This window comes from Acomys minous, assembly GCF_964271855.1.
Source record: "Acomys minous genome assembly, chromosome: 20".
Classification (NCBI taxonomy): Eukaryota; Metazoa; Chordata; class Mammalia; order Rodentia; family Muridae; genus Acomys; species Acomys minous.
Genome location: NC_140502.1, coordinates 8447721 through 8465715, shown reverse-complemented (window position 1 = coordinate 8465715; position 17995 = coordinate 8447721). Strand labels below are relative to the sequence as shown.

Here is a 17995-nt window from a genome sequence, read left to right as displayed (position 1 = left end):
TCCTTTCCTACAAGAACTCACCTCAGGAGGTGATGCTAGCCACAACGGGCTGGACCCTCTTCCATCAATCGATAACTAAAAGATATTCCACAGGCCAGCCCACAAGTCCAGTCTTAGGGAGGCATTTCCTCAACTGAGGTTCCTTCCTTTCAAGATACCTCTAGCTTGTGTCAAGTTGACATAAAACTAGTCAGCACAACGGGTTACAACGGGAGACCATGAAGTGGGGAGAAGGATGTATTGGGGGTGTCTGAGAGAAGTGGGAGTTTAGAGACATGAAGATATATTGTTTACATGTATGAAATTATCAAACAATACCAGCACTCAGGAGGCAGAGGCAGGTGGATCTCTGTGAGTTCGAGACCAGCCTGGTCTACAACATGAGTCAAGGACAGCCAAGGCTACACAGAGAAACCCTGTCTCAAAAAAAAGCAAAAAAAAAAAAAATCAAACAATAAAAGGTATTCTACTGAACCAAACCAAACAAACAACAAAAGGGCAGAGGACAATGCTAATTAGCATTTGATTAGCATTTTCTCAGAAACTTGGTCTGAGCGCACAAATAAGCTTAGCAGTAGTTGGTCTGACTTCTGCGGGTGTGTGGCCTGTGCGACCCAAGCCAGTAGGAAGAGGCGTGACATTGTTGGGAGATCACATCCTGATTATCACCAAGAAACAGAAGCCGTGGGCTGGCTCTGCAGATTAAAACTGAAGGGACTCCATTACTGCCGGTCCCGGAGTTAAACCTTAACAGAATTGCAGCAAGCTGAAAAACGCCTGTTCTTGGGAAAGCATGTTGCTTAGGGTGGGCATCATGAATTCTCAATTCTTGCTCTTGTTCTGTCTTGGTAAGTCTGAGGGGGGACAGGGCCATCTAGGGGGTGTGCGGGTGTGTCGTGGAGGCAGACGGAACTGGCGAAGACAGTGTGGTAGCTGAGGGTGGGGGGGGCGCGAAAGGATAGGTGAACACATTTCATTTTGTGAACACACGTGTTGGATGCTTTGCACCTATTTTCCTGTATCCTCCAAATGAGTAGGTTCTGAACTTCTAAATGGCTTTCTGCCACATGAACAAGAAGGCGTCCAGAATCTTTTTTTTTTTAATTTGGTGAGTGTCTCTGTGTGTGTGTGTGTGTGTGTGTGTGTGTGTGTACACATGTGGTAAGCCAAGGAGGAAATGAGGGATCTTTCTTTGTTCTCCCCACGACTGCCAAAAAATATTTCATAAAAACAGCCCAGCCATCCAAAAACAGAGGAGAATTAAGCAAAAGAGGTACATACGCACAGCGGAATTTTATGTAGCCCCTTTTTTCCTTTAGAGAATGAAATCATGACATTTGCAGGAAAATAGATGCAACTGTTAATCATCGTGTTAAGGAAAACAAGCCAGACTTGGTGTGTGTGTGAGGGTGCCTGTGTGCACACATGTGGTGTGCCAAGGAGGCTATTAGGTATCTGTCTTTGTTCTCCCCTCTAATTTTTGAGGTTTCTTCTTGAAGCTGAAGCTTGCTGTTTCAGCCAGCCAGGCTGGCTAGCGAGCTGCCCAGCTCTGCCTGTCTCTGCTCCCCGATGCTGGGGTTACAGGTATGCATAGCCATGCCTTATGGTGATGATGATGATGTTGTTTTCTGAGACATGGTCTCTTTGTGTAGCCTTGGCTGTCCTGGACTCACTTTGTAGACCAGGCTGGCCTCGAATTCACAGCGATCCTCCTGCCTCTGCCTCTTGAGTGCTGGGATTAAAGGGGTGTGCCACCACTGCCCGGCACCATGCCCTATTTTTATGTAGGTCCTGGAGGTTTGAACTTGGGTCCGCTTGCTTTCACAGGACTTGTTTTTACCCCTGAGCCAGTGGCTACACCAGAGAAGAAAATGTCCTTCTCACCCCCAAGCCAGGCTAACTGCCAAAAATCTTTGATAAAAACAGCCTAGATATCAAAAAACAGATGAGTGGACTAAAAAAAAAAAAAAAAAAAAAAAAAAAAAAAAAAAGAGGTACATATGCACAACGGAATTTAATGTAGCCCCATTTTCCTCTAGAAAGTGAAATCATGACATTTGCAGGGAAATAGATGCAACTGTTAATCATCGTGTTAAGGAAAAAATAAACCAGATTTAGAAAGGCAGATCCCCATTCCGCCGCCGTGTGTGTGTGTGTGTGTGTGTGTGTGTGTGTGTGTGTGTGTGTATAAATTACAAAATGGATAGGCTGGCCATAGTGGCGCACGCCTTTAATCTCAGCCCTTGGGAGGCAGAGGCAGGCGGATCGCTGTGAGTTCGAGGTCACCCCAATCTACAAAGCAATTCCAGGACAGCCAAGACTATAGAGAGAGATCGTGTCTCAAAAAAAAGTTACAAAACAGATTTTTTTTTTTCGAGACGGTTTCTCTGTGCAGCCTTGGCTGTCCTAGACTCACTTTGTAGACCAGGCTGGCCTCGAACACACAGCGATCCGGCCGTCTCTGCCTCCCGATACAAAACAGATCTTAAGAGGAAAGGAAAGGATTGCCGCGGAGGGGGCTAAGAGAGAGAGAGAGGAATGGGTTGCATATAAAAGGAAAACAGGATGACTAGGAGAGAAGAAAAGGAACAAGCTGGAGGTGGCGGGAGAGGGGACAGGGCAGGCCATGGAGAGAGAGGAGACGTTGTGAATAAAGTACGATAACACAAATGGATGATGGCGCTATGCTGATGGGCACGTGAGACAGCGTAGTGGTGGGTAAAGGTGCTTGCTGCCATGCCTGCTGACCCGCCGCGCCCACACGGTAGAAGGTGAGAACTGACTTTCACCAGGTGTCCTCTGACCGCCACATGTTCAACACGGCACGCACTGTGAACCCCCAAATACAAAGACCGGGTGATGAAACCCCGTGCTCCTTATGCTAACCTACAAGATGAATGTGAATAGAAGAAAGGAAACATCCTTTAGTCACTCAGGGTACGTGTTTATTTTTCCGGAGCATGCAAAATAATGGGCTTCCTCGTGACGTGTACTGCTCGCTATACCTTGCTTGTATTCCCTCTCCCAACTACCCTGCCCCATCTCTCCTCCGTATCTCTCTCTGATCCTCCTCTGTCCTCCTCAAATAGTCCCCCATGCTGCGCGCGCACACTCCGGGTACCACAGCACCCCTGTGGAGCTCAGAGGACAATTTCAGGAATAGGCTCTCTCCTTCTACCATGAGGGTTCCAAAGACTAAAGTCAGGTCATCGGACTTGGCTACTAGTAAGTGCCTTTACCCAGTGAGCGATCTCTCTGGCCCTGCTGTAAGTCAATAGATGCAAGGAGTCTTCTGGTAGACTCTTTAGGGTCTTCTAAGTAACGCAATAGATCTTGCCCGTGAGAGTCTAGAAAAGAACACAGCCACCACGAGCCATCCTGCCGCCCTCTTCTGGCCGCCATGGGCACAGCGTGCATCACGCGCAGGCGGAAAACTGACTTGCAGATAAGAGAGTGTGAGCTTACAGCATTATATGGCAACAGGCATGTATCATTTTGTCAAGGCATCACGCAGGTAGATACTGATGCCGCATGTGTTCCCATGGAGGAGATGGGAGGTTAGTGACTGAGAAACATGGCAGAGTCCGGTGTGGGGAGCCCAGAAACTCCTGGATAGGCGAAGCCAGAGTCGGAGTTCAGCAATAGAACCTTGGGCTCAGAGAAGGCGAGGCGGGAGCTTCCCCCGCCCCCCACCCCAGGTGCCCTGTCTCATGAATCAATTCTCTTGCAGGGCTCTGTGTTGGGCAAACAGACATAAGCGGGAATGGAGGTAAGCGTCTCTTCAGTCAAGCCTAAGTCCTTCATCCCAAGAATTTAAATGGCTTCGTCCTTTTTTTTAAAGTGGTTTGCAGGGAGCGGGATGGGATGACATGCCACGTGCATATCATACACCCTGAGTAGCTTTGCTTTCTTCCAGAGTCCATTTTCAAGCCCCACCTCAGCTTCCTGCCCAGCTACGTGGTCCCCACCAGGAGCAATGTGACCCTACAATGTATAACATTCATGCTAGACGCAAAATGCGCTATTAAAAAAGAAGGTGCCGATTTGGACCCCAGGAGACTACACAGCGTGCCACACGGCTGGATATCTAAGTTACATCTCATTATGGGATGGCAAGGTGGAACGGACTTCTACCTCATAGAGATAGAGCAGAGCGACGCTGGACGCTACACTTGTGAATGCCACGAAACTGAGAGTCGTGATGTACTGTCCAGCGAGGCGGGTCTGTTATTGGTCACAGGTGAGGAGGGGCTTCTTTAACGCGACAGGTGTCAATCTGTCAAAGGAAGGAAAGAAGGGGGCGGGGACAAGAGGGTAATCATCTTCAGAGAAGTTGCAGGGGGCGGGGAGTCGACAGTGACACAAGCGAGAGCGTTTTAGTTATTGCTTCCGTGTTTTGTTAAGTGCATGTTGTACATGTGTGCGCATGCGTGTTGGCATGTGTGTGGGCGCCCGTGACTGTGGGTGTGCGTGCCACGTAAGTGTGCATGGCCTATGGAGCCTCAAAGTCATCAACTGTTCTTCCACCTCACTCACCAAGGCAGGATCTCTCAAAAATCAAACCGTAGCTCTCAGATATGGTTACTTTTGTTAGCCAGCTTGTTCTGGGGGGAATCCCCTCCCTTGGCCTTCTGAAGCTGGAGTTACAGGCAGCCACCCACGTGGAAATTAAGTGGCTTATGGGGACCCAAACTCTGGTTCTCTGACTTAGGTAGTATAAGGGTAAGAAAGAATTAAGTTTGTAGGAAGAAATGGGAGGTGAGCATTGACACGGCCTCCAACGGCTAGTGTATACTGGCCTCTAGTTCTGACCATGCCATGATCACCAAATGACCAGAGTTCAAGAGAATATAGATTCTTTGGGGGACTTTTTGGTTGTTTTGTTTTGTTTCTGAGACAGGGTTTCTCTGTGTAGCCTTGGCTGTCCTGGACTCACTTTGCAGACCAGGCTGGCCTCGAACTCACAGAGATCCTCCTGCCTTATGCTGGGAGTAAAGGCATGCGCCACCACAATTGTTTTTGTTTTTTTTTAAGATTTATTTATAGCGCTCTGCCTGCATGTAAACCTGCAGGCCAGAAGAGGGCATCAGATCACATTATAGATGGTTGTGAGTCACCATGTGGTTGCTGGGAATTGAACTCAGGACCTCTGCAAGAGCAGTCCGTGTTCTTAACCCCTGAGCCATCTTTCCAGCCCCAATTCTATGCTTTTTTTTAAGCTGAGGTTTTGATAGCCAGGCATAGGGAAGGAGGAAGATAGGTTCCTTAGGGCAGTCACGTGATTGCTGCGTGAGCGTAGATCCCGCCTTCGTGAATAAGGTGGAAGAACAACTGAGGAGGATTTTGAACGTCAACCTCCAGGTTCCACGTGCGTGCGCATGCGGGGCCAGCTGCTTCCTCAGACAGGCGGGCTTTGAGAGCTCACAGTCCGTTGCATCTTTTTACAACCGCCCAAGGTCTGGCAAGGGGGTGGGGATCAGCTGTTTTTTTGTTTTGTTTTGTTTTGGCTTGGTTTTTGGTTTTTTGAAACAGGGTCTCTCTGTGCAGCCTTGGCTGTCCTGGATTCGCTTTGTAGACCAGGCTGGCCTCAAACTCAGAGCGATCCACCTGCCTCTACCTCCCAAGTGTTGGGATTAAAGGCGTGCACCATCCTGCCTGTCTGGGTCGGCTGTTTTTGTTCCATTAAACCCCCAAATATCTACCTTCCTGGAACCTTAAGCTCAGGTTAGGCCCTTAGGTTTGGTTTGGTTTGGTGTCTTTGTTTGGCTGGCTTTTTCTTTTGTTCGCTGGGGAGTTTTCTCAGGGAGTAAGTACTCTAAATGCTGAGCCATGCCTGAGTTTTATCTGAGACTTGAGGGAAGGGGGGAAAAAAAATCTCCATCTTCAGCCAGATGTGGTGGCATACACACCTTTGATCCCCAGCACTCAGGAGGCGGAGATAGATGGATCTCTGTGAGTTCCAGGCCAGCTTGGTCTGCAGAGTGAGTCCCCAGGACAGCTTGAGATACACAGTGAGACCAGAAACAGAGTGAGGGAGAGCAGGCATCAGGAGTCCAAGGGTGGGAGTGTAAACCCAGACCTTCCTCTCCCCGTGACCACAGGGTTCTTTTCTCTCAGGACGCTTACCTAAACCTTCCCTCCAAGCCCAGGGGCAGAGCAATGTGGAGGTGGGAGGGAAGGTGACCCTGCGCTGTCAGAAGCCGGATAATATGACTGAATACAAAATGTTCATGCTACTGAAGGAAGGAACGTCATTGCCTGTTCGGGTTCAGAGTTCAGAAAGGAGGACAGTAGACTTCTCACTTGCTGGTCTGAGAGCCAGGGACGCGGGGAAATACAGCTGTGTCTACCACCAGCCAGGGGCCCCCTTCTGGGCCTCACACCCCAGCGATCACCTTGAGATCTTGGTGTTGGGTAGGTTTTAAATAATCTCCTTAAAATCATTTTCGTAGTCACTGTAGAGACAGGAGAGATTGTTTAGGGGGCCGGAGTTAAGTACACTTAGCTGTCCTTGCAGAGAACCGGAGTCCGGTTCTTGGTACTCTCACCAGGCAACGTACACTTACCTGTAACTCCAGCTCCTCATGTGATCTAACACCGCCTCTGGCCTCTGGTGATACCTGCACTCATGCGCGTGCACACACACACACACACACACACACACACACACACACACACACACACCTACTCACTGTAAAAAGAAGCTCCCAAATGTAAGAAACAGTTGCACCAGCCGGGCGGTGGTGGCGCACGCCTTTAATCCCAGCACTCGGGAGGCAGAGGCAGGCGGATCGCTGTGAGTTCGAGGCCAGCCTGGTCTACAAAGCGAGTCCAGGACAGCCAAGGCTACACAGAGAGACCCTTGTCTCGAAAAACAAAAAAAAAAAAAAAAAAAAAAAGAAAAAAGAAAGAAAGAAAAAAAGAAAAGAAAAAAAAGAAACAGTTGCACCAAATGTCCGAGTTGGTGAACCGATGGGTTATTTTTGGGGTTCCAGGCAGAAGTATGGGTGAGGGGCTTCTTCCACGGAGTAGGGATGAGTCAAAAGCAGCTGCGTTAACAAAAATCCCAGGTCAGCATAGCTGTGGCTCATGAAAGCTGCAACACTGGAGCTTTTCTGCACAGCTTGCAGGCAGATGGACAGAGACAGTCCAAGAATTCTCTTCTCTCTGTGGTTGGACTGGACAGAGTCTCCTCCTGAGCAGGCGTGGATTCCTTTTTATATGCTGGGGAGGGGCCGTTGGACCTCCATCCCCCTCCATCCCCAGGGAATGTTTCATTTTGGATGAAGCTGCCTTGCAACAGTGGCCCAAATGTGCTCTGGTTTGGACAAAGTTACTGTGAAGAAATGTGCTCAATCTGTGGTGCAGTTCAAGTCTGAGGTTTCCTTTTTGATTTGTTGTCTGGGTGGTGCATCTGTTGTGGGTGACAGTGGGATACTGAAGGCACCCACTATTTTTATATCTGGACATGTCTGTCTCTTTATGGCCATTCATAAAAATGGATGCAGCAAGCATCTTGTTACATAGCTTAGGCGGCTTACCTGGGCTGCTTTACGCAGTCTGTCTAGGCTGGCCCTGAAATCACAGCCTCCCTGCTTCTGCCTCCTGAGTGCTGAGATGGGAGCCCTGAGTCACTATGCCCAACTCAATCCTTACAGCTTTCTCTTTTCTTTTTATATTTATTTATTTATTTACCGTGGACATAACATGGACATATGTGTGTGGGTGTGTGCGTCAATTAGTTGTTTCCCTTCTAGTATACGGGAATCGCAGTGAACCATTGATTAGCATAAGGCTTGGTGGCTGTTGCCTTTACTTCAGATATCTTGCAGGCCTAATCTGGCCAGCCTGGTCTACAAAGCGAGTCCAGCACAGCCAAGGCTACACAGAGAGACCCTGTCTCAAAAAACAAAAAGCAAAGCAAAACAAAAAAGTACTTATTGCAGAAGATCCAGGCTGGCCTCGAACACACAGCAATCCACCTGCCTCTGCCTCCCAAGTGCTGGGATTAAAGGCGTGTGCCACCACGCCCGGCTTGAGCATTTGGTCTCTCACTCCCAGCACTCTGATCAGTTCTGCCTCTCTCCACTGACTTCAAGAAGAAGCTTCCCTGATCAAAGTTTCATATACTTTCTTTAATAATTTCTATTTTCCTTTTATTTAATGTGTATGGCTGCTTTGCCTGCATGCATGTCTATACACCAACTACATGCCTGCTACATGTAGAGGCCAGAAGGGATGCTGTGTTCCCTGGAACTGGAATTACAAGTGGTTCTTAGCCATCACGGAGGTACCTGGATCCTCTGGAAGAGCAGCCAGTGTTCTTAACTCCTGAGTTTTCCAGCCCATCTGTTATGCTTTCTAGTGCTCCCTCTTTCTCCTTTCTGGATAGAAGTGATTCTTTGATACTCCACTCTTCCTATTCCAGTGTCACTCACCCAATCACTCATCCATACCTTAGAAATATCTATCCTAATGCATGTCGCCTAAAGCACCAGCCAGCCATTGCTATGAGGGCCCCCCCTGTCCCAAGAGACTCTCAGGAAACCCCCAGGCATATGGAAGGCATTTCTACCATCAGGAAGAAGCCAGGCTCACACCTTGTCCATGGGAATTCCCCAGCGTCCTGCATAGCTTCTGTCTATCCCTGGAGGGGAGGTTGGAACCCAGACCCTGCTCTAATAGAAGGGGTGAGAATAAGTTAAATTTGGAGATATAATGAATGTGAGAATGGAAGGATTTGGGGGACTTGTGGGGGGGGGGGAACCAAGAAGCACTGAAGTATTCGGAGTGAAAGCAAAGAGGAGGCAGAGGAGAGTCTCGGGGAAACAAAGGTGGTGCTAAGTTGGCCAAGAGCCAGGGTCTAGCCCTGGGACCATGCAGACCCTGAGTGTGTGAACCACGGGGGGCGGGGGGGGGGGTAGTTCTGAGATCAGCGGGAACCTTTAGGGTCCTCCTCAGAACCAAGAATGGTAGTAAGGTAGTTCTCGGCAGGCGCTTGTACCTCATTCATGACTGTTTTGCAGACCGGAACGTTGGCCAAACAGACAAGAAGAGTAACGGTAAGTGACTCAGCCGTACCCACTCTGTGCTTTCATCCTCCACGGTCTCTGTTTCCTCCCTGGGCTTCCTGGGAGCAGGTAGATGTGTCAGATCCGGACTGATAATTGCTTCCCTCCAGATTTGCTTCCCAAACCCAGCCTCAGTGCTTGGCCCGGCTCAGTGGCATCCGCAAATAGCAACGTGACACTGCGATGTGAAAGTCCCATTCCGGACATGAGACTTGTTCTCAGAAAGGGAGGTGTTACTTTGGATTCCTGGCTTCCGCATCATTTGACGGAGAGGACGGCTGAGTTTCGTCTGACTAACCTACAGCAGGGGGATGCTGGATATTATACCTGTGCGTACTACAGGAAGGACTCCCCCAGTTTAATCTCATCTACAAGTGATGCCCTCTTCCTACTGGTCCCAGGTGAGAAAAGGCCACCTCAGAATGACATACAATAATTTTCAGAAACGGGCTAGCGTAGAACCAAGGGAGGGTAGGTAGGGACAAAAGGGGCATCCCCTGGGGCTGGGGAGATGGCTTAACTGATAGAAGCTTCATCTGCCACATCTAACAGCCCAAGTTTAACCCACACAGGTGGCACACACCTTTAATCCCAGCACTTGGGAGGCAGAGGCAGGTGGATTACTGTGAGTTCGAGGATACCCTGGTGTACAAAGCGAGTCCAGGACAGCCAAGGCTACACAGAGAAACCCTGCCTTGAAAAACCAAAAAATAAACAAGCAAATAAATAAAAGTATATATATATATATATATATATATATATATATATATATATATATTTTTTTTTTTTTTTTAAGACAGGGTTTCTCTGTGTAGCCTTGGCCGTCCTGGACTTACTTTGTAGACCAGGCTGGCCTCGAACTCACAGCGATCCATCGTCTGCCTACCTCTGCCTCCCGAGTGCTGGGATTAAAGGCGTGTGCCACCATGCCTGGCAATAAGCTAATTTTAAAAGACGTGTCATCTTCAGAGTAGATGGAGAGGACATGAAGTGATGATGACAAAATTGAAAACCCCAGCTTTCCTCAGGTCTGTGGGAGTCAAAAAAAAAAAATCGCCAGGCATGGTAGTGCACGCCTTTAATCCCAGCACTCGGGAGGCAGAGGCAGGCGGATCGTTGTGAGTTCGAGGCCAGCCTGGTCTACAAAGCGAGTCCAGGACAGTCAAGGCTACACAGAGAAACCCTGTCTCGAAAAACCAAAAACAACAACAACAACAACCAAAAAAAACCTCTGTTTTGCATTGGCCATCCACAAGAATGACCCTATTCAGAGCAGAGGGAGTCCTATAGAGGAGCTGGGGCATAGAAGGACCAGGAGGAGACAGGAGCACCACAGGAAGACCAACAGAGCCAACAAATCTGGGCCCAGGGGGCCAGCGGAGACTGATGCACCAAACATGCACCATATATGGAGAGGACCTAGGCTCTCCATTCAGATGTAGCTAAAAGGCAGCTCAATCTCCATAGGGGTCCCCTAGTAAGGTGAGCAGGGGCTGCCCCTGCCATGGGCTCCTGCCTGCACTTTGATCACTTCCCCCTGTTGGGGTACCTTATCTTAACATAGACCTAACAAGAGGACGCAGGCAATCCTGATGAGACTTGCTAGGCTGGAGTCAGTTGGTAGGGGAGAAGGGCTCCCCATCTCTGAGCACTAAGGGAGGGGAAAAGGGGAGGAAGAGGGAGAGAGGGGGCTACAACTGGGATAAACAGTGAATAAATTAAAAAATAAAAATTTAAATTTAAAAAAAAAAAAAAAGAAAAGAATGGGGCTGGGCGTGGTGGCCCATGCCTTTAATTCCAGCACTCGGGAGGCAGAGGCAGGCGAATTTCTGAGGTCGAGGCCAGCCTGGTCTACAAAGTGAGTCCAGGAGAGCCCAGGCTAACACAGAGAGACCCTGTCTCAGGAAGAAAAAGAAAAGAAAAGAAAAGAAAAAGAATGGTCCTATTAACAGTAAGTCAAGGAAGGGAAAGAGGGCCTTATTCTTTATGACTAAACTATTATTGGCTATGGGTAGATTCTGTGAAAGAGGGACCACTGTCTTTAGGTGTGTACCCTCTGCCGAGCCCACCAGGTTCCAACAGATAGCTTCAAGCCAATGGTCACACAGATGGCCCTGTTTCAACTTATTGGGCGCCCAAACAAAGTGAACAGAAAGGAACACAAAAGGGATTTGTGGGGATGTTAGAAGGGTGTTGGGGGGCGGGGGTGAGGGGGTAGAAACAGTCAGTATGTACATATGCAAAATTGTCTAAAACCAAGTTTAATTAATAAATATATACCCGTTAAGACTCAAGATAGACTGTGGGGAGGATTACGCATCATCAGGATGCTTACAAAGCAAGAAGAAGCCGGGTGGTGGTGGCGCACGCCTTTAATCCCAGCACTCGGGAGGGAGGCAGAGGCAGGCGAATCGTTGTGAGTTCGAGGCCAGCCTGGTCTACAAAGAGAGTCCAGGACAGCCCAAGGCTACACAGAGAAACCCTGTCTTGAAAAACCAACCAAACAAACAAACAAAGCAAGAAGAATGAACACAGGACTCTATGCGTCACTGTTTCCCTCCGGGAATTGTTTCTCTCGCAGGGTACTTGCCTAAGCCTTCCCTCCGAGTCCTCCACTCGGGCCGGATAACCACCGAAGAGAAGGTGAACCTACAGTGTGAGAAGCCACACAACCTGACAGAGTACAAAGTGTTCGCTCTGCTAAAGGAGGGAGCTCCATCGCCCGTACAGCTTCTGACGTCCGACAACGACACGGTGGAATTCACCCTTCAGAGTGTGACAGTCAGCGATGCGGGAAAGTACAGCTGTGTGTACCTTGAGCCGGAAGCCCCTTTCAGGGCCTCACATCCAAGCGACCATCTTGCTATCTCAGTGGCAAGTAAGGATTCTATGATGGCAGGAGTTTGTTTGTTTTTTTTATTTTTTATTTTTCTAATACGATGTTGTCTGGCCCATAATGTTATGGCTTCATCACTTATACTCTGTTTTTCTCTCTTTTAAAAAAGATCTGTTGGCTGCCGGGCATGGTAGTGTATTCCTTTCATCCCAGCACTTTGGGAGGCAGAAGCAGGTGGATCCCTGTGAGTTCGAGGCCAGCCTGGTCTACAAAGGGAGTCCAGGGCAGCCAGGGCTACACACAGAGAAACATTGTCTTGAAAAATCAAGACAAACAAACAAACAAAAAAAGATATATTTTATTTTTGAAAATTATGTGTGTGTATGTGTGTGTATGTGTGTGTGTGTGTGTGTGTGTGTGTGTGTGTGTGTGTGTGTGTGTGTGTGTGTACGGCTATATGCACGTGAGTGCAGTGCACACAGAGGGCAGAAGAGGGAGGGATCGGATCCCCTGGAGCTGTAGTTACAGGTAGTTGTGATTTGCCTGATATAGGTGCTGGGAACTGAAAACAGATCCTTGACAATGCCTATATATATTTAAATGCTTTCCTCTAATATTTTCAGTTTCATTTCTTATTTTTTTTTCTTTTTCCTTTTTTGGTTTTCCGAGACAGGGTTTCCCTGTGTAGCCCTGGCTGTCCTGGACTCACTTTGTAGACCAGGCTGGCCTCGAACTCACAGCGATCCGCCTGCCTCTGCCTCCCTAGTGCTGGGATTAAAGGCGTGTGCCACCACCGCCCAGCTTCAGTTTCGGTTCTTACAGTAAGGTCTTTGATTCACTTGGAGTTGACTTTGTGTAGAGTGAGATATAGGGATCTAGTTTCCTCCTATGTGTGGGAGTCCAGGTTCTCCAGCACTCGTTGAAAGGGCTGTTGTTTCTTCAGTGTGAACTTTTGACGTCTTTGCCAAAAAGTGTCTGCAGCTGTGTGAGTTTGTATCTGGGTTGTCCATTGTGTTCCATTGGTCTCTATGTCTGTTTTGTGTGAGTGGAGCTGAGATCCACGGCATTGCAGAGGCCTCAGATGCCAGGTGGAGTTCTTCTGTGCTCAAAGTTCACAGACTTTTGTAGTCTGGGGAGAGATGCTGCCTTGCCACAGATTTCTATGTTCTGTGAATTTCCTTTGGGCTATGGTTTGCTCATAAAACTAATTCCTAAAGTATCAAAGGAGACTGGGGGGGGGGAGGGAGGAGGGGGGATGAGAGAGTAAAGGAAGGGTATAGAAATGAGGTAAAGAAAAGGTAAATAAAGGAAAAGAGCTAAGGCCATGTGATGGTTTAAATAAGAATGCCCCCCCCCATAGGCTCATACAGTGCGATGCTTGGTCTCTGGTTGCCGGAACTGTTTGGGAAGGATCAGGAGGCGTGGCTTTGATGACGAAGGTGTGTCATTGGAGGTGGCCTTTGAGGTTTCAAAAGCCCGGGCCGTTCCTAGTCAGCTCTCTCTGTCACATGCTTGTGTGGCAAGAAGTGAGCTCTCGCTACTGCTCCAGCACCACGCCTGCCTGTGACCATGCTCCCATACTGTAAGCCCCCAAATTAAACGCTTTCTTTTATGAGTTGCTTTGATCACCGTGTCTTGTTACAACAATAGAAGCTCTAATCAAAACAGGCAGAATCCTAGTTAGCCTTGATTGTCATCTTGGACCAGCCTAGAGTCTAAGTCTGTCAGAAATAAGAGGCGTCATTTGATCGGTTTGTGGGCATGTCTGTGAGGATTATCCTGGATTGATGTAGGACGGTCCAGCTCACCTCAGGTGATACCACTCCTCGGGCGATTGGTCCTGAGATGTACCAAAGGACAGCTGAGCATGAGGCAGAGTGAGCGAGAGAGCAAGCTGGAAGGTGGAAGGCAGAGTTCCTTTTTTCTTTTTAAAGATTTATTTTTATGTGTATGAGGGTTTTACTTGTATATATGGCTGTGGATCACATTTGTGCTAGGTGCCCAAGGAGGTGAGAAGAGGGTGTTGGAGCCCCTGTAACTGGAGTAATGCATGGTTGTAAGTTGACTGTGGGTGCTGGGAATTGAACCCAGGTCCTCTGGAAGAGCAGTCAGTGCTCTTAACCACTGAGCCATCTCTCCAGCCCTCCTCCATGGCTTTTACTTGATGATGGATTGTAACTTCCATGATGAGATGAATTCTTTTCTCCCTCAGGCTGCTTTTGGTCAGAATGGTTTTTTTTTTTAATCATGGCAACAGAAAATAGAGTAGTCAGGATGAACACACAGAAAATAAGACTTAAAAAAACTCCACTCATTTCAACGCTCATAAAACCCTATGTTTTTTTTGTGTGTTCAGGGGTTAAAACTGCAAAGAATGGACAGCTGTCCACTGACCAATGTCTAAGTGGATGGAAGAAAGTCAGGTCTGGTGGATGCTTTGGGGGAAGAAGGATGCTCCTTACAAACAGTGTTGGCCGTCTTCTGTCTTTCAGTTTCCTCAAGTGCCGTATCAGTATGTTATAGCAAGACCAATCTCATCCGCCTGGGAATGTCTGCCATGTTTGTGGTGTTTATGACAGTCTTCCTGGCTGAAGCCTGGTACAGCCACAGGGTGTCACCCAGCCGACCCAGGTGAAATAACTGAGACTCCCCTGCCCCTCCCTCCATTTCACGGACTGTTATGCGGTAGTTATGCGGAGTTGTTGGCCACCAAATGAATGGAGCTATGACCAAGAAATAGAAAACGGCCAGATGTCATGATGCACACCTTTAATCCCAGACTCTGTCTGTATACCCGGCTGGCCTTGAACTCACAGAGATCCCTATCTCTGTCTCCTGAGTTCAGGGATTAAAGGTGGGTGCCACCACACCCGGCAAATTAAATTCTTTTTTTTTTCCAGACAGGGTTTCTCTGTGTAACAGCCTTGACTGTCCTGGACTTGCTTTGTATAGTCCAGACTGGCCTCAAACTCACAGAGCTCCACCTGCCTCTGCCTGCCCAGTGCTGGGATTAAAGTTGTGTGCCACCACTGCGTTACGAGTTAATATTTCTTACTCTGGGACTTTTCACTGACCACCTGAGGTGTATATATAAGACATGGAGACGTCTAATAGAGTTTAAAGCTTAGGTCTTTTGCTGAGGCAGTCTCCCAGCTACGGTTTAAAGTTATCCCGATTATTCTATCCTGGAACCTGTCACGTGGCTAGCTCTAGACTTCCCTGCTTCCCCCAGCTCGTGTCCACTTCCAAACTTGCTGCATCTACTTTCCTCCCTCCTCTGCCGTCACTCTCTCTCTGCCCAGAAGTCCGCCTCTTGTACTTCCTGCCTCAGATATTGGCTGTCAGCTCTTTATTACAACCAATCAGCGGCAAGACAACATCTGATACATCTCTTAGATTGGATGCCTTTAGGTAAGGGAGGAAGGGTGAAAATTTACAAAGTAGAAAACCTGGTGATGGTCATAGAAATTACAATACCAGCTGGGCATGGTAGCGCGCGCCTTTAATCCCAGCACTTGGGAGGCAGAGGCAGGGGGATCTCTGTGAGTTCGAGGCCAGCCTGGTCTACAAAGCGAGTCTAGGATAGCCAAGGCTACACAGAGAAACCTTGTCTTGGAAAAAAATGTACACACATACACACACAGAGACAGATAGGCGGGACATGCTGGTGCACGCCTTTAATCCCAGCACTCAAGGGAGGCAGAGGTGGGTTGATCTCTGTGAATCCAGGACAGGCAGGGCTATTACACAGAGAAACCTTGTCTCCAAAGAAAAGAAAGAAAGAAAAGAAAAAGAAGAAAAAGAAAAGAAAACACAGAGACATACCTTCATGCAATTGGAGGAAGGTCACCCTAACACTTTCACAACTAAATTCAGGTCTAATCTTCTTGACCTACAGGCCCTACAGCACCCCAGGGCCACCATGAAATCTTGGCCAAGGTGGACAAGTAGCTATTGAGTTTTCTATGAAGTCCGCACTGCCCGTGCTTTGAGAGCCATCCAGGGAGAGGACGACAGCTCCATCTCCTCATTCCTTCCATGGTACAGATGCTCACTGGATACTTCACTGCTTTACAGCTACTTCACTGAAAACTACAATTTTTTTTCCCTACAGATAGAGCATGCTTCCTAGAACATAAACCAAAGCTTAGATACTGTGGATCTGTTTCTGTGTTCATAATTATGTTAGTATGATCTATAAGGCTTTATTTTACAGCTTCTTTAGAATTTATTTTGTGTGCACCTCCTCAGGTATCCTTGGCTCTGTGTATATAGTATGCAAATTATGTACCTTTATGCAGTATGTATTACATGTACCTAATATACAATTAATTGTAATGCTTTTGATAAATTATTGGGTTGACGCTTTGTTCATTTTGTGTGTGCGCACGTGTATGTGTTTGGGCTTGCGTGTGTGCACGTGGAGGCTAGTATCATGTGTCTTTCCTTTATTACTCTCCACCATATCTTAAAAGATTTAATTTTGTGCTGGAGAGATGGCTCAGAGGTTAGGAGCACTGGCTGTTCTTCTGAAGGTCCTGACTTCAGTTCCCAGTAACCACATGGTGGCTCTCGACCATCTGTAGCGAGATCCAATGCCCTCTTCTGGTGTGCAGGCAGAAGACTGTATACATAATAAGTAAATCTTTTAAAACAGATTTATTTTTATTTATGTGTGTGTGACCTATGTGCAGATGCCCACAGCCAGAAGAGGACATTTGTAATGCTCTTACTTTTTTTTTTTTTTTTTGGTTTTTTGAGACAGGGTCTCTCTGTGTAGACTTGGCTGTCCTGGACTTGCTTTGTAGACCAGGCTGGCCTCGAACTCACAGTGATCCGCCTGCCTCTTCCTCCGGAGTGCTGGGATTAAAGGCGTGCGCCACCACACCTGGCTTGACATCTGCAGGTTCACAGACTCTTTCACCGCAGCTTCCCCGTGCTGCAAAAGGGGGCTTGGGATTCCACGAATCGAATCCAAAGTCCTATAAAATCATACCAGGAATCATGAAATCATCAGTTCCTCCAAACAGCGTTATTACATGGAAGTACATCTTCAATTTGATCTGCACAGCAGAGTGAAGCGAATACACCACAGCGTTGGCAAAGTGAGGATTTTTTTTTTCCCATACTCAACTGCATTATGCCAGACAAATGAGACGAGCATGGGAAAGGATAATAGCAAGAAGCAATCTTAAGACAAGAGCCCCGAGGGACCGCACCAGTCTCAGGGAAAATCCAGCGTAGGTATGCTAACCAGTGGAGTGTCTCCAGAAAACTTTACTTGCTTTTTATAATTCTCCCTGGGTGATCTCTCCTGACAGGAGAGGAGGAGGGGTGGGGTGAGGGCCTGGGAGGAGTGGAGAGAGGGGAAGCTGTGGTCTGAGTGTGTTATATGAGAGAAGAATGAAATAGCAATAATAATAATAATGATGATGATGATAATGATGATGATAAATAATAATAATGATGATGATGATAATAATAATAAAAATAAAAAACAAAACTCAGGTATATTGAGCACTTTACTTGCTCTACCATATCCCTTGCCTGCCTTTTAAAATTATTCTATTTACCTTTTGTGCTTTGTCTTCTTTTTGTTTGTTTTTGTTTTTTGAGACAGAGTTTCTCTGTTTAACAGAGCCCTGGCTCTCCTGGACTAGAACTCACAGAGATCCTTCTGCCTCTGCCTCCTGAGTGCTGTGATTAAAGCTATGTGCCAGCACACCTGGCTTATAAAGATTATCTTCTCTACTTCTCTACCTTTCCTCTCTCTCTCTCTCTCTCTCTCTCTCTCTCTCTCTCTCTCTCTCTCTCCCTCTCTACTTCCTTCTCCTCTGTACCTCTTCTCTCTCTCTCTCTGGGGTACCCCCTTCCCCTGTTCCTTCTCCCCCCCCCTACGCTCATTTAATAAATTCTGTATAACCTAATATCTGCCTGGTACCTTGTATTCTATCATCCGCCTTAATCTTGAATTTTTTATATATATAACAGGCACACACTAAATAAAACCTGTAAAATCAAAATAAAAACCAACTTTTGCATCCTATCGTAGAAACTGTTGCCTTAAACAGAAGGGCTCTCGGTCTTA

General features: G+C 47.5%; 1 protein-coding gene across 1 annotated transcript; it reads left to right on the top strand.

The window, feature by feature from the left end:
- The first annotated feature begins 682 nt into the window (after positions 1-682).
- LOC311590969 (T-cell-interacting, activating receptor on myeloid cells protein 1-like) lies at positions 683-16259 on the top strand. Its single transcript, XM_084770290.1, has 9 exons — positions 683-848; positions 3731-3769; positions 3917-4240; positions 6118-6414; positions 9027-9062; positions 9182-9472; positions 11653-11949; positions 14400-14538; positions 15806-16259. The coding sequence occupies exons 1-9, from the start codon at positions 794-796 to the stop codon at positions 15831-15833; spliced, it is 1506 nt and encodes a 501-aa protein (XP_084626416.1). The 5' UTR covers positions 683-793; the 3' UTR covers positions 15834-16259.
- The last annotated feature ends 1736 nt before the right edge of the window (positions 16260-17995 follow it).